This window comes from Chiloscyllium plagiosum, chromosome 20, assembly GCF_004010195.1.
Source record: "Chiloscyllium plagiosum isolate BGI_BamShark_2017 chromosome 20, ASM401019v2, whole genome shotgun sequence".
NCBI lineage: Eukaryota > Metazoa > Chordata > Chondrichthyes > Orectolobiformes > Hemiscylliidae > Chiloscyllium > Chiloscyllium plagiosum.
In genome coordinates this window covers 57,447,411-57,464,297 of record NC_057729.1, presented here as the reverse complement: position 1 = coordinate 57,464,297, position 16,887 = coordinate 57,447,411, and the positions used below count along the sequence as shown (strand labels likewise).

The 16,887-nt window shown below is 43.3% G+C and overlaps 1 protein-coding gene across 3 annotated transcripts in view; it reads left to right on the top strand.

Annotated features, from left to right (window-relative positions):
* The first annotated feature begins 359 nt into the window (after positions 1-359).
* The window catches only part of LOC122560316 (embryonic polyadenylate-binding protein-like), a 53,974-nt gene continuing 37,446 nt past the window's right edge, over positions 360-16,887 (top strand). The window contains exons 1-4 of one of the 3 annotated variants that reach the window (XM_043710910.1): positions 360-743; positions 4,088-4,305; positions 11,675-11,868; positions 14,024-14,139. In XM_043710910.1, coding sequence (XP_043566845.1) covers positions 4,113-4,305; positions 11,675-11,868; positions 14,024-14,139 — 503 coding nt within the window. In that variant the 5' untranslated portion in view covers positions 360-743; positions 4,088-4,112. Of the gene's footprint in view, positions 744-977; positions 1,215-4,087; positions 4,306-11,674; positions 11,869-14,023; positions 14,140-16,887 lie in introns of those variants that run through there. The other 2 variants (XM_043710909.1, XM_043710908.1) reach the window with 2 other exon arrangements.

The window sequence follows — 16,887 nt, the reverse complement described above, 5'->3', positions numbered from 1 at the left end:
CTGCTGTTGCTGACGGTGTATATTGGTGGTCATTGATCCCTATTGACGAGGTGAATCTTTGAGCCGTTGACACATCTTGTATGCTAATTTGTGTGTTCTTCAAATAACTGTGTAACACCTGACAAGAGGTGAGAGCTAATGACTGGAGTTGAAATTCTGCTATGGGGAAAACTAAAGTCCCTCCCCATCCCCCACCAAAATGTCCCTTAATGTTCCTGCTTAACAACAGGTGCAAGTCAGCATTGCTTCAGTTGTGATGCTATCTCTGTGGTATAGCCCAGCCCAGGCTCAACAACCGGCTTTATGAGTGAAGGAATCCATAACGTCACAGATCCTTCCTAACAGGGTGGGGTGGGATGGGATGGGATGGAATATAAAATAATATATAAATATTGTGGTACCTGTGTCCCAATCATTCCTAACGGTGCAATTAAAAAGGAACTGATTTGGCCACGATTCAAACACAATAATAACGTTAATGGCGACACAGTATCCCAGGTACCTGCCTGGAATTAACAAGTTTATTTATCTGTTCCTATGTCTCTGGCCCCACCCCTGTGACACTCGCTGAGACTCCATCCCCAGGATTATTTCCCAAAGGAGGGAGTACTGTTGCCTTCATGGAGGTTGGGTTAAGAGACTATTGCATCTTTATCAGATAAATAAAATATTTTTTATATAAAAAAAAGCAGAAACAGCGTCTTTAAAGTGGAACAGCAACAGGACGGCGTTTGATAACCGCGGTTAGTAAGAACTTTATTGCTACTGACTTAACTGTTTTTAGTTCAAGTTTCACTGGGAAGGTTTGCAGCAAGTATTTGAAATTCCCAAGTTGGGATGATTGCAAACAAATACTGGGAGCATTTCGGAGAGACTTTTTATTGACTTTTTTCAGGGATTTTTTTTTTCTCTCAAAGTGACTCTCACGTTGACTCCCTCCTCCTATCCATCCCCAACCAAGCTCCAGTCAGGAATTGGAGTGAAAGTTTCTTCAAGCCTTCCTCAGGTCTGCATGAAACTCTTCCTTGTCTTCATTAGAGAATTAGAGGGTTAGGGAGTTAATGAGACAAACTCCGAGAATGATGCAAAAACTCAGCAGGTCTGGTAGCATCTGCGGAGAGAGAGAAAGTGTCAAGTCCAGCGAAGAACAGGGGCTTTGTGTAACTTGATGCGATCCCGATGGGTAATTGGAAAGAGTTCTTCAGTCATTATCGGTGAGTAATTTTATAACAAGGATTCTGACCACGGAGAATTTCACTGGGACTTGGGTCAAAGTTCAGTTCATCCCAGTAATGTTTCAGTGGAAAGTGGCCCCAATACTTTGTGTTAACAGCAATGCTCTCTCTTGTTCGTATAAACATTAAAGTTGTTCCTCTACATTGAAAGACCTGTGAAACAAACTGCCTCCCCACAAGTATCTCTTCACTTTTTAAAAAAAAATTAAATGGGAGGTTAGGCTTCCTCAGGTTTGAACTGGTCAGATGTCTACCATCCTCAGCTCTATCCCTAAACTACATTTCAGCTAATATTCCCAGAGGTGAAAGTATATTGAGTTTCTCAAGTAGAATATAGTTCGTTTCTAATGTTTACTGTTCAGAGGGAAAGCAGAGGCTATTTTGGAGGGACTGTAAGTTGATCTAGTAGCAATAGGGAATCTCTCTTCTAAGATTTATTGATGTTCAACTGCATGGGTCCATTTTCAATGACTGTGTTTGGGTGCTGGAATAACCAGAGCATGTCCATATAGTGTCAATACCGCATTGCACTGGGTTCTGTTTGTTTAACAATATCGCTGAAATGCAGCAGCTACTACTGTCCAGTTGTTGAAAGGCTTAACTTTAATATTTTTTCTCTAGGTTTAAGCTATTAACACCATGTTAATGAATGGGAATGTAATAGAATCTATTAACAAAGATGCCTTTGTCAAGTAAAATCTCCACTACCTTACCAGACCCCTCATTAGGGAGAGCTGGTTTAACCTGGAGGGTCACCATGTCTTGGGGAGAGGAGGGAGAAGTGGTGACCTCAGCTAGTGCAGGAATTGAAGCCATGCTGTTAGTGTCACTCTGCATCATAAACCAACCGTCCTGCCACTGAGTTAACTGATCCCTTGAGTTTATATAATACCCTTCACAATGATCAGATGTCTTAAAATATTGTACAGCCACTTATTTTTTTCTGTTTATTCATTGGAGTGAGAGCATTGCTGGCTGGCCTATTAATTGCTTGTCCCTAGTTACCCCTTGAGAAGGTGGGGGTGAGGTGCCTTCTTGAACTGCTGCAGGTAGACCCACAATGCCATTTGGGAGAGAATTCCAGGATTTTGACGCAGTGACAGTGCAGGAACGGTGATACGTTTCCAAGTCAAGATGCTGAGTGGCTTGGAGGGGAACTTGAAAGGGGTGGTGTTCCCATGTATCTGCTGTCCTTGTCCTTTTAGATAGAAGTGGCCGTTGGTTTGGAAGTTGTTGTATAGGGAGCCTTAGTAAATTTTAAGATTTTTTTTTAAACCGACTTTGAATAATTATTATTTGTAACTGGGAAATGGCATTCATTTTGTGCACAGCAAGCTCCCATAAACAGCAATAACTTGACAATCTGTGTATGATGTTAATTGGCCCCCTGGACATTGAAGATAACTAACTTGCTCTTTTCCAAAGTACCTTTCCTGGGTCTTTCACATTCACCTGCGGAGGTAGGTTGGGCTATGATTTAATGCCTCTATGAAAAATGGCACCTGCCAGTATGGTGCCCTCTGGTGCGGGCCCTTCAGTGTTCACCCTTGTGTAGGAATTGAATATGGAGCCTTGTGCTTCAGTTACCACTGAGCTCTGGCTGAGTCACAACGCGGTGATTGGATTGAAGCTGTTTTATTTTTAATGAATTTCCCCTTCAACTTTGGCAGTGTATTTTTTTCCCATGTTCATTGAATCTACACTCCCAACAACGCTCCTCGCTACTTCACCCCCAATGTATGTTTTATTGTTCAGGAAAACAAATTTGTTCCTTTTAACACCCGGGCCGAAGGGACACCATAACGAGCTGTACCTAGTGAGAGTTTAGTGGCTGTTGAACTGGGGAGGTATCATGATTAAATTTTCTCACCTTTTTATAAGGTAAAGTCTCCCAGCCCCTTAGTCCAATGAGACTCTCTGTGGGAGATAACTGGTGATGGGTCACCATGCCTCAGGAAGGTGGGGGGGGGAAAGAAGGTGGTTGAGGAGGAGGGTCCTTCATGGTGTAACCTCAGCTGGGACAGGAATTGAACCCACATTGGTATCATGCTGCATCATGAACCAGCTGTCCAGCCAACTGAGCTAGACCTATGGCTCCTTGCCAGCAAGGGAAGGCATGAGTGGAGTTGGGGGAAGTCACAGGGATGTCTCAGGATAGTGATGAGCTGCCTTTAGTATTGATTTTTCTGTTATGTCGTTGGGAAATTCTCTGCCATAACCAAAACCACATGCTTTGTCTTTACCTGTTCTTTATCTAAACACTGTTAGGACATGGAGCAGAAGTAGGCCATTCAGCCCATCAAGCCTGCTCCGTCATTCAATGAGATCATATCTGATTATCCTCGCCTCCACTTTTCTGTCTTTTCCCATAACCCTGAATTCCCTTCCCTGTTAAAAATCTATCTCAACCTCGAATAAACATGATCTAATCTCGACAGCTCTCTGCAGTAAAGAACTCCACAGACTCACTTCACTGTAAGAAGAAAGTCCTTCATTTGTCTGAAATGGATGATCCCTTACTCTGAGATGATGCACACTGGTCATGGACTCTCCCACAAGGGGTAACAACAGCTCCACATCCACCCTCTCAAGCCTCCTAACAATGTCTATTCCAAAATGCCCCCCTCCTCCTAAAGAGTACAGGCTCAACCTCTCCTCATAAGAAAATCCCTCGTACGCAGGATCAACCAAGAAAACCACCTCTGGGCTTTTCCTGACATCAGCTGAAGCGTAGAGCAGCCCAGTCCCCTCCACTGCCTGGAGGGGGCCGTGTGTTGTTTAAGAAGATTCCAACTCTCTGGTAATTGTTTTTGTTTGTCCTCACTGACAAAACTCTTGAAATGTCTTTGTAGAATTGAACAGCTGCAGCCAGCAGAAATGAATGCAGCTGGGCCTGGCTACCCGATTGCCTCTCTGTATGTTGGGGACCTGCACCAAGATGTCACTGAGGCAATGTTATATGAGAAGTTCTCTCCTGCTGGACCTATCATGTCTATCCGAGTTTGCAGAGATGTTGTTACCCGCCGCTCCCTGGGCTATGCTTACATCAACTTCCAGCAACCTGCAGACGGTGAGTGGGGGCAAGTGAGGCCTTTGTCTTAGCTATAATTCTTTATGGAGTGCAGAAGCATTCCTATGAATGATGGGACTTCCAAATTGATCCTGGTTATTTACAGAATCTGCAATTAATGTATGTGTTTAGCAAGGTATCCTAAGAGACATGTCGGGACCGGCCTTCAGGCCTACTTTGCCAGCTTGGACTATGATCATCTATTTCATATTCCCTTGATTAATCAGTAAAATGGCATGGTGGCACTGTTGCCTCTTGGTGCCAGAGACCAGTGTTTGATGCCAACCTTCCACAACTGTGTGGGTTTCCTCCAGGTGCTCTGGTTTCCTCCCAAAGATGTGTAGGGCAGGGTGGATTGGCCATGCAAAATTGATCATGGTAATGCAGGCAACGTGGATTAACCATGGGAAATGCAGTGTTAGAGGATAGGGTGGTGGGTTTGGGTGGGATATTCTTTAGAGGGTTAGTGTGCACTAAATGGGCCAAATGGTCTGCTTCCACATTGCAGGGTTCTATAATTCTTTGAAAACACAGGAGTTGGAGTAAGCTATTCATTCCCTTGAGTTTACCCTATCAGATCCAGGCTGCATCAGTATCATATTAATAGCTGGAAATTTATCAATGTTTGCATTTTGGGAACAGAGTACTAGTAGTGAAAGGAATCTGCATTTACATAGTGCCTTTCACAGCTGAGGAACTTCCCAATATGCAAAGCAGAAAATAATTTTGCTGATTGGAGTCATTCTAATACAGAGAAATGCAGCGGTTAATCTGTGCACCACAAGCTCCCACAAACAGCAGCAACTCTTTTTGCTACATCCTGGTGGGAATAGTGTGCTGGAAGTTGAGCCCCACCCTTCCCAGAGTCGTCACAAATAGGTCAATGACCAATTGAGTCACTAAGATGGTTAATCTGTCTGACTGGCCATTATCTCCGATAAAAGAAACTTTTTTTTATAATTCACTCATGAGATGTGGGCATGGTTGACTGCCAGCATCTTCAGAAGGTGGAGATGAGCTGCTGCTATGAACCTCTGCATCCCTGGGGTGTTAGCTGGACCCACACTGTTGGAGAGGGAATTCCAGGATTTGACCCAGTGACAGAAGGAATAGTAATAATTCCCATGTCAGGATGCTGAGTAGTTTGCAGTTGGGTGGGTGAGGGGTGTTGATGATGGTAGATTCTAACATGTTCTCTATTACTGATGTCAAACAAACCATTCAGTCATTCTACCCTTCCTCCCTTTGTAAATAATGGAGTAAATATTTGTCGCTTTCCCATGTATTTTCTTGCCTTTTTTAATTTTCATTTCCAGCTTCCAGCATGTGCAGTTCTTTTGTGTTTTGATTCTTTATTCCTGTCTCAAATCCGAATGAACAGGACATATCATTTGCCTTTCCGATTGCGTGCTGCAACTACTTTCTATACTACCTTCCCAATAACTCTCTAATTAAGAAATAATCTGCCTTTGTTCTTTCTACTAAAGTGAATAATCGCACATTTATTCACATTTATATTCCATCTGTCGTGCTCTAGTCTACTCACTTAGCCTGTCTAAGTCCTCTTCAACTCTTTCTGCACTCCTCGCAATTTGTGTTCCACCCAGTCTGACATCCTCCGCAAACTGGGGAATGTTATAACTGGTCGTCACTGCCAAATCCTTTATATAGATTATAATTGACTGTGGACCATGCACTGACCCTTGTGGTACCTCACTAGTAACAGCCTGACACCTTGACAATCATCTGTTTAATCTTTATTTCTGTTTGACCAATTTTCAATCCACTTGAGTATATTTTGCCCAATCCCATATTGTTTAATTTTAGTTACTCGTAGGACCTTATCAAAAGCTTCTGAAAATCCAAATACACCACATCTGCTGGGTCTCCTTTATCAATACTACATGTAATATACTTAAAAACTCCAGGCTTATCAAACCTGATTTCTCTTTCATAAATCCATGTTGACCCCCCCACCCCAACTTCATTTTTTTCTAAATATTCAGTTCTCTCAATCTTCGCAGCAGATACTGACATCTTCATTACTACTGATGTCAAACAAACAGTTCTGTGGTTCTCCGTTGCTACTCTTCCTCCCTTCGTAAATACTGGAGTTACATTTGCCACTTTCCAGTCAGTAGGAGCTTTTACAGAATTGACAAAATTTTGAAAAAAAAAATTGGTGGTCAGAGGGCTAGCAGATATATCAACTTTGACTCCGCTGAGCCAGGGGATTTATCATCCTTTATCCACTTCACTTTCCAAGTACTACCTTTTTACCTGTTTCTTTTACTTCCTCAATTTCACAAGTCTATTGTTCACCTGCACATTCCGGGAAAGTTTCTGTATCTTTGTAAAGACAGGCACAAAGTAATTGTCTGTCACTTCCTTTTATCCATAATAAATTCTCCTGTCCAGTCTTGTAACTGGCCCTAGTTAACTTTTTTCCTTTTTGCAGACCTAAGGAAGCTTCTACAGTCCACTTTTACATTCCTTGCCAGTTTGCATTCACATTTTCTCGTCTCTGAATGCATTATGTGGTCCTCCTTCTGCTGCTGGGTTCAAAATTGCTTCCAATCCTCAGCTTTGTCATTTCTTTTTCAGGCATCCTGATAAGACACTTTCTTTGATCTTGTAGAATCTTTAACCACTTTGGTTAACCACCATTGTTTTGTCCTGCCCTTTGGATATTTGTGTCTTGGATGGTTTTGGTATGAACAGGGGGGACCTTGGGTTGAATGAAATAATTCCTTGACAGTGAGGGTAGACAATATAATTAAAGTTTTTTAGCCTGTATTATTGAGAGCTTAACATTCATAAGTAAAAAATGTAACAATGAGCTACTACAAGGCAATGGCTGGACATAATTGAGGGCACTTTAAAGATTCAATCATCCTATTACAGAAGGACTCGAAAGCAATGAGAATATTCAGATTCAACAAGATGGTAGGAATCTCTAGATATGAAGAGGAACTTGGGACTGTCTTGAGTGACAGATGAAGGCATTATCGAGTTCCTATCAGCGCTCTCTGAGCAATTCAATTGATCCTTTTCCTCTGTATCTCTTTCCCTCCAACTCCTTGTCTAATTCTCTTTTTAGCCAATCACTTTGGATCATTGTCCTCCAACTTTTGACCCTTCACCAATGGGAGTGGTTTTTCTCTCTGTTCTGTGATCCCCTCACGGTTTTGAGCATCTATATTATATTGAAAGAGCAATGGCTACAAATCTTCAGGTGTTTAAAGGTTATTGACAAGGTAGATATGATGAGAATTTTTCTTTCCCTCGCTAGTGAATGAGTTCAATGGTGAAGGTTCATTTAAGATCATAAGGTTTTGGCCCAGGAATGACAGAAGTAAAGTGATAGTACACAAGGTTAAGGGCCAAGTGGTGGATAATGAGATTATTTGATGGCTGGCACAGACATGATGGTCTGAAGCACCTGTTTCCATGCTGTAAAAGCAGAATGCCATTTTTTTTTAAATAATACATTTGAAGTCCAGAAAAATGTAATTATAAGTTTACTTTTTAAGACTGAGATTCTTGATTAACAAAGGAGTCAAAGGTTATTCAGGGTAGTGAGAACTGTGGAGTTGAGGTCACAATCCTATTTTCTTATTGACCAGCAGAATGGGCCACTACTGCCCCTAACTCAAAGCAAGGGAGATGCTTCAAAAGTCTCCAGTGGCTGTTCCTCCATTAAATAATGGTCAATTTTTTTCGAACTGTAGAAGGTGATGGTGTCTCTGAGGAAAACAGAAGGAGCAGTCAGTTATTGGACACTTGTAATGGTACTTGTGTTAAGCAGCATTTGTTATGGGGACTCTTCAGTCAGGGACATAGACAAGGATGCTGTGGCAGTGAGTACATGTTGGTAGGAATGATGCATTTAGGGGAAAAAAATTAAAGCAGTACAGAATGAATTTGAGAGGTTAGGTAGAGGATTTTTTAAAAAACCTCTAAAAGTAGTAATTTCTGGTTTACTCCAATGCCAAACTCTCATGAGGGAAGCAACAAAAGGTTAAGAGATAAATCAATGGCTGAAGTGCTGATGTATTCGTCAGTGATTCAGGTTTTTGGACAATTGGAATGTTTCTTTTTCGGATAGAAAAGACCTTTTCAAAAAGGATGTGCCTAACCTAAACTGGAAAGTGACCAATATCTAAAGGAGACTTGCTCGTTCCATTAGAGGAGACTTAATACTGATAGAATTCATCCATCCCCCTCTCTAAGTAACACTGTAAATAGAAGGATTGATGACAAAGTTCTGAATGTGAAGGCATTATGTCAATTAGAAAAGAAAGATGAACAAGCCATTATGTCGATCTCAAGAACTAAATTGGATTTATTCCAATGCAACTGGGTCTTACAGGTAAGACTAAATTCAGGGTATGTGTAAGAACATGGGATTGGGACATTATAGCTATTATAGGAACTCGTCTGAGAGATGAACAAGACTGGCAGCTCACTGTTCTGGGTTTTAGATGTGATAGGAAGGAGAGATCGGTGCTGGGTCCACTGCTTTTCATCACTTATATAAATAATTTGGATGTGAACGTAGGAGGTATAGTTAGTAAGTTTGCAGATGACAGCAAAATGTAGTAGGCAGCGGAGAAGGTTACCTCTGAGTGCAACAGGATGCTGATCAGATGAGCCAATCGGTTGAGGAGTGGCAAATGGAGTTTAATTTTAAATAAATGTGAAATTCTAATTTTTGGACAGGCAAATCAGGGCAGGGCTTATACACCAATGATAAGGTTGTGGGGAGTGTTGCTGAACAAAGAGACCTTGAGGTGCAGGTTCATAGCTCCTTGAAAGTGGAGTTGCAGATAGTGTTTGATATGCTTTTTCCTTTATTGGTCATAGCATTGAGTACAGGAGTTAGGAGGCCATGTTGTAGCTGTACAGGACATTGGTTAGGGCACTCTTGGAATACTGTTTGCAAATCTAGTCTCCTTCATATTAGAAAGATGTTGTGAAACTTTGAAAGGGTTCAGAAAAGATTTACAAGGATGTTGCCAGGGTTGGAGGATTTGAGCTATAAGGAGAGGCTGGACATCTGACTCTATAATGTTGTTATAATGAGGGATGGTGAAGAATTTGTAATAAGTGTTCAAGAAAAGGTTCTTGATTGATATGTGAAAGCTCTGACTAGAGGAAGAGAAATCTGGACCTTTTGTTTTGGGCAATAAGACAGGGCGGGTGACTGATGTAGAAGTTGTGGAACACTTTGGGTCCAGCTATTATTATTTTATTAGTTTCAACGTGGTTGTGAAAAAAAAGATATCTTTCCATAAAACTTGGTTTTTAAAAAAAAATTGGAGTAAAGCAAATTTTTAATGGTGTGAGGTAGAATGTTTGAAAAGTTGGAGTAGACATTTGGCTGGTAAAAGGACACCTGACAAGTGGGAAGCTTTCAAGCATGTGATAAGAGTTCAGAGGCATTTTGCTCCTGTTAGAGTGAAGAGTAAAGCTGGTAAGATTAAGGAACAATGGATGAGTAAAAATATTGACTTTCTAGATAATAGACAACTTGGTTCAATTGAATCTCTTTAAGAATGCCCCTACACTTTTTATATTAAAAAAAAATCAAAGACCAAAGAGATGGAGACAGCTTTGGTAGATAATCCTAAGAGATTCCACAAGTACATTGAGTGCAAGAGAGTAACTAGAGAGACGGTAGGATCCCTTAAATGTCCAGGGAGTCATCTTTGTGTTGGACTCCAGGAGAGATCCTAAATGAATATTTTTGCATCAGCTTTTACTAGGAGAAAGAGAGAGTCTAGGGAATTTTTAAAAACTGTTCACTTTACAGAAGAGAAAGTTTTGTCTTGGAGAATATAAAAGTGGCAAAATCTCCGGGACCTGATCTGATGTATTCTAGAATTTTGTAGGAAGTAAGGAAGGAAATTACGAGGTCCCTTGCAAAGATATTTGCACCATCTATAACAATGGGTGGTGTGTTTGTTGATTGGAGTATGGTTAATTTTGTACCTTTGTTTAAGAAAGGATGTAAGGAGCAACTCTAGACCTGCGAGTTAGACTTCAGTTGTAGGTAAATTGGAGGTGATTATAAAAGGATTTACGGACATTGAGGGGCAAAAATTGATGAGGGGTAGTCAGCATGGATTTGTGAGAGGAAAATCTTGTCTCTCAAACGTGATATTTTTTTGAGGAAGTTACTAAAATAATTGACAGAGCAGTAGACATTGTCTATTTGGATTATAGTAAAGCCTTTGTCAAAGTTTAGCATGGTAGACTAATTAGTAAAGTTAGGTCGCATGGGATTCAGGGTGAGCTTGCAAATTCAATACATAATTGACTTAACAGCAGAAGACAGTAATGGTGGAGGGTTGTCTCGGACTGGAGGCCTATCACTGTTCCACAGAGATCTGTTCTGGATCCTCTTTTGTTAGTCGTTTATATAAATGATTTGGATGAGAATATAGAAGGCATGGTTAGTAAGTTTGTGGATCGGTGGCATAGTAGACAATGAAGATTTTCTAAGATTACAAAGGGAACTTGGTCAAATGGGTGAGTGGGTTGAAAAATGGCAGATGGAGTTCAAACTGGATAAATGCAAGATATTGCATTTTTGGTAAAACAAACGAGGGTAGGGCTTTATACGATTAATGGTAGGGTCTTGGGGGTAGTGTTCTGGAACAGAGGGGCCTGGGGTGCAGGTATGTATTTCTTTGAAGTTCGCGTCACACATAGACAGGGTGGTTAATAAGGCATTTAACATCCCTGCCTTTATTGCTCAGTCCTTTGAGTATAGGAGTTGAGACGTATGTTGAGTTTGTACAGGACATTGAGGCCTCTTCTGGAACAGTGTCTAGTTTGGTTGCCCAGTTATAGGAAGGATATTATCAAGCTGGAGTGGGTTCTGAAGAGATTTACCAGGATGTTGTGGATATAGAATGATTGAATTTGAAAGAAAGGCTGGATAGACAAACTATTTTCCAATGGAGCATAGGAGGTTGAGATATGACCTGAAAAGTTATAAAATCGTGAGGTATAGATAGTTAATAGTAGTTGTCTTTTCGCTAGGATGGGGGATTTCAAGACTAGGGGACACATTAAGGTGAGAGGAAGCAGATTTTAAAAAGACTTGAGGGCCTTTTTTTTTAAAAAAAAGAGGGTGGTCTGTGTGTGGAATGAACTTCCTGAGGTAGAGGTGGATGTGGGCATAATTACAACATTTCAAAAACATTTGGATTGCTACATGAATCAGAAAGGTTTGGAGGGATATGGGCCAGGAGCAGGCAGGAGGGGCTCATTTTGTTTGGGATTACGTTTGGCATGGACTGGTTGGACCAAAGGTCAGTTTCCACGTGGCCAGTAATCTCTCTCATCCATCTCTCTCCAGCTGAGCGTGCCCTTGACACTATGAACTTCGAAGTGATTAAGGGCCGCCCTGTACGTATCATGTGGTCTCAGCGGGATCCCTCCCTGCGCAAATCAGGCGTGGGCAACATCTTCATCAAAAACCTGGATGAGTCCATTGACAACAAGGCTCTGTATGATACCTTCTCTGCTTTCGGCAATATTCTATCCTGCAAGGTAAGAGCCTGCCTGGTGAGTTTACAACAACATCACCACCTCCCTGTGTTGCGTGTCTGCCACCCAGAGAGCTTCACCTTGATATGTCATGAAAGACCTGCATTTCTATAGCGCCTCTCATGACTGCAGGACATTCTGTAGGAGCCACTGGAGTTGCAGTTTGGCTACTAGGCGATGCACAGCAGACAGTAATATAGTAATGACCAAATGACCCCTTTACTACAGATATTTTGAATATCCCAGGTCAAGAGAGGAGAACTTCCCTGCTGCCTTAGGAAAGAGCTACTGCGATTGTTTCGGATTACCTGAGGATAAGCAGAGCTGAAAATGTGTTGCTGGAAAAGCGCAGCAGGTCAGGCAGCATCCAAGGAACAGGAGAATCGACGTTTCGGGCATAAACCCTTCTGAAGAAAGGCTTATGCCCGAAATGTCGATTCTCCTGCTCCTTGGATGCTGCCTGACCTGTGCTTTTCCAGCAACACATTTTCAGCTCTGATCTCCAGCATCTGCAGTCCTCACTTTCTCCCTGAGGATAAGCAGAGCCTTGGTTTGAAGCTATGACTTGGAAGACAACAGCTCACTCTGTATTAGTGTTGTTAACCTACTGGCAGTCCCATAGCCTTATCCTGGAATTGTCAGGAACATGTGATCACTTACCTGGGCCTATCCCTATCTGACTGGGAAATGCCTTTACTTCCTGCTGTCCAGTAGGAATTGTGACAATCCTGAATTGTGGTTTTGGCTCCATTTGTTCAGCCAGCCATCTGACTTTGCGTACGATGTACTGACATGGATTCAGTGCCTGAGGGAATGCAGCAGTCACAATGATTTAATGTTGGCTTAGTGCTACTGTTGCTGGTTGGTATTTCACAGGCCTGGGTGAGGTTTTGTTGACATGGGTCAAATCCTGTCTTGCTAGCTGAGGGAATTAAAATTTGGGTACAAAATGGAGGAGCGTTGATGGGGAGAAGCATTTACAGAATGCACTGTTTGGAAAAGTGGTGGAGGCAGGTTCTATTGAGACATTTCAATTTGAATGAGAATAAAGTGCAAAGGGAGGGGGGATAATGCAGGAGATTGGCACTGGGTCATGATGCTCGTTCGATGAGCTAGTATAGGCACAATGGGTCAAATAGCCTCTTGCACCATAACAGTTGAGTATTATGTGCACACACCATGTGTACACATGAGCATTGAGATTGCAGGTCTATTGACTTTGTTACTTAGGTGCGGTTAGCCATATCTGAATTTCCCTATTGTTTACAGTTTTAGTAATTAACACTTGCGGATGGGAGTAATTGTGGGGACTGGTGTGTCTGGGACTGTCTTGGGTTAGAAGTCAGGTCAAGTTATTGAGAGCGGCCACTAACTAGAAGGAGAAAAATGACCCTGTTACCCACTGAAGGTTAATAACACTGGGATCTTGTAACTGCAGCTGTATGGAAGTCCCAGGGTTATAAATGGAATTGATCCAGTAATATTCATTCATGGGTTATGGGCACCACTGGCTAGGCCCCCAGTTATTACCCATCCCTAATTACCCAGAGGGCAGTTGAGTCAACCACATTGCTGTGGGTCTGGAGTCACTTGTAGGCCAGAACAAGTAAGGTTTGAAGATTTCCTTCCATGAAGGACATTAGTGAATCCAGATGGGTTTTTCTGACCATTGGCGATGGTTTCATGGTCATCCCATTTTAATTCCAGATTTATTTATTGAATTCAAATTCCACTGTGGTGGTATTTGAACCCAGATCCACAGAGGATCAGCTGGTCTTGGTTAATCGCCTGGTGATAATACCACCAGACCATTGCCTTCCCAGTAAACCAAGTACTCGTATGGGTATTTGGGGGAGGGAGGGGTGGGTTTTTTGTGGGGGCTTTGGAAACGATAAGATTGAGACAAAAACAGAAATTGGTGGAAAATCTCAGTCTAGCAGCATCTATGGAGAGAAAACTATTAATGTTTTGGGTCCAGTGATGACCCTTCAGATAAGCTTGTGCATTTGTCCAATGTTGTCCAGTGGATGGAATTCTGGACACATTGGGGCTGACAGTTCAAATGAAGGCACAGATTTTTTGAATGTGTAGAGAGAGGGGTGGTGTATCAAAGGATGCACCTTATGCTTTGTCAATTTAAGAACTTTTCTCTGTGCAGGTTGTCAGCGATGAGAGTGGGTCAAAAGGATACGGTTTTGTACACTTTGAAACGCAGGAGGCTGCAACCCGTGCCATTGAGACGATGAATGGAATGTTACTGAACGATCGGAAAGTGTAAGTCTGGGACAGGCCAAACCGAGTGTGTTCCTTTGATTCTCATTTTCAAACGCACAAAACCACTGATTGCACAGCCTTGGTAGGTGACATTGGCAGCTTTGGCAAGGGGTTTGCAGTGAGAGAGAGAGAGACACTCACGGAGATCCTTGTAGAGAGAGAAGGAACACTTCTTCAATGTAGGCATTCTTGGAAGAGGTTTCGCAGTAAGGTTAAACTCAGGTAGGAGAAAGTGAGGACCGCAGATGCTGGAGATCAGAGTCGAGCATGTAGTACTGGACAACCACAGCAGGTCAGGCAGCATCCAAGGAGCAGGAGAGTTGATGTTTCAGGTGAAAGGAATACTCCTAATGAAGGGTTTTTGCCCAAAATGTGGCCTCTCCTGCTCCTCGAATGCTGCCTGACCTGTGCTTTTCCAGCACTACACTCATCTATAATCTCCTGCATCTGCAGTCCTCACTTTCGTCTGGTTTTGACAAGGTGCTGTTCTGACTATCCTTGAAGGTGTTGACCTTGCAGAGATGTTGAGAATAAGCCTACATACATTGATTTTAAATAAATACATGTGGTCCTGAATTTGCATCAAAGATGCTGTCTTTATTTTCAAACAACATAAGTTGGGTATTTTATACATGTCCAGACAGGAGTGTTTGCTGAGTGACTGAGAGGCCCCAATGTGACAAGGTGCAAACAGTTTAGTAATTGCTGGGTTTTTTAAAAATTGTATTCTACCTGAAGGTTCACTTGTTTCCCCCTCATCCCTGAGCTGACCCACAGTGCACTTTTTCAATAATTTCTGATTCTGGTCCAAAGTTTGCTGTTTGAAACTGGTTTTAACTTTTTTGACTGGAGCCATGTTGGATGAATGGATCCATGGATTATAAGAGTATTCTCTGGATCCCAATTAAAAAATGCTTTTATTACAAGTTGAGGTTCTTCCATCCAGGAGGCATACCTCCATTACCACATGTAACTCTTTTCTCCACCCCCCACCCCCGTCATATTGTTGACCCGTTAATGTTGACAACCTCTGTCCAGAGATTTTGAGATCTGCTTTGCTATTGGGAACACAGCCAATCTGTGCACAGCAAGATCCCACAAGCTGCAATGTGATGAATAGAGAGCTCAAGGAATGAATATTGACCACGATATGGGGAGAGTTTCCTTTTGGCTCCCTAGTGGGAGGTTGCAAAACCTCATTGTACGCTTGTGAGGAAGTTGAATTAATTTAACTCCAGCTCAGCTGATCCTCAGCTTTTGTGTTTTGGCCAGCATTGGTTACTCTCCAGTTCAAGCCAGAGCTTCCTTGAGTTGACTATTGCACGTTTATTGAGGTCTTTTCTGGGCTACACTCATGTCAGGATCTTTACATAAGCCATTCTGGCCAGTGTTCAGATGGAACACCATCCATCAGACTCAGACTATCTCTGTCTTGTGCTTGGACTCACTCCGCTGCAACCCCAACCTCACTATCAAACCAGCAGACAAGGGAGGCACGGTAGTAGTTTGGCACACCGACCTCTACACCGCTGAGGCCAAACGCCAGCTCGCAGATACCTCCTCCTACTGCCCCCTTGACCATGACCCCACCCCCCACCACCAAACCATTATCCCCCAGACCGTCCATAACCTCATCACCTCAGGGGATCTCCCATCCACCGCCTCCAACCTCATAGTCCCACAACCCCGCACCTCCCGCTTCTACCTCCTGCCCAAAATCCACAAACCTGACTGCCCCGGCCGACCCATTGTCTCCGCCTGCTCCTGCCCCACCGAACTCATCTCCGCATACCTTGACACCGTCCTGTCCCCCTTAGTCCAAGAACTCCCCACCTACGTTCGGGACACCACCCACGCCCTCCACCTGCTCCATGATTTTCACTTCCCCAGTTCCCAACGCCTTATTTTCACCATGGACAACCAGTCCCTGTACACCTCCATCCCCCATCACGAAGGACTCAAAGCCCTCCGCTTCTTCCTTTCCCGCCGTACCGACCAGTACCCTTCCACAGACACCCTCCTTCGACTGACTGAACTGGTCCTCACCCTGAACAACTTCTCCTTCCAATCCTCCCACTTCCTCCAAACCAAAGGAGTAGCCATGGGCACCCACATAGGCCCCAGCTATGCCTGCCTCTTCGTAGGATAGGTGGAACAGTCCATCTTCCGCAACTACACTGGCCCCACCCCCCACCTTTTCCTCCGCTACATCGATGACTGTACCGGCGCCGCCTCGTGCTCCCACGAGGAGGTTGAACAGTTCATCCACTTCACCAACACCTTCCACCCCGACCTCAAATTCACCTGGACAGTCTCAGATTCCTCCCTCCCCTTCCTCGACCTATCTATTTCTACCTCAGGCGACCGAATCAACACGGACATCTACTACAAACCGACCGACTCCCACAGCTAACTGGACTACACCTCCTCCCATCCTGCCCCATGTAAAAACGCCATCCCATTCTCCCAATTCCTTCGACTCCGCCGCATCTGCTCCCAGGAGGACCAGTTCCAAAAAATCGCCATCCCATTCTCCCAATTCCTTCGACTCCGCCGCATCTGCTCCCAGGAGGACCAGTTCCAAAAAATCGCCATCCCATTCTCCCAATTCCTTCGACTCCGCCGCATCTGCTCCCAGGAGGACCAGTTCCAAAAACGCACAACCCAGATGGCCTCCTGCTTCAAGGACCGCCATTTCCCCCCCGACGTGGTCGACGATGCCCTCCACCACATCTCTTCCACTTCCCG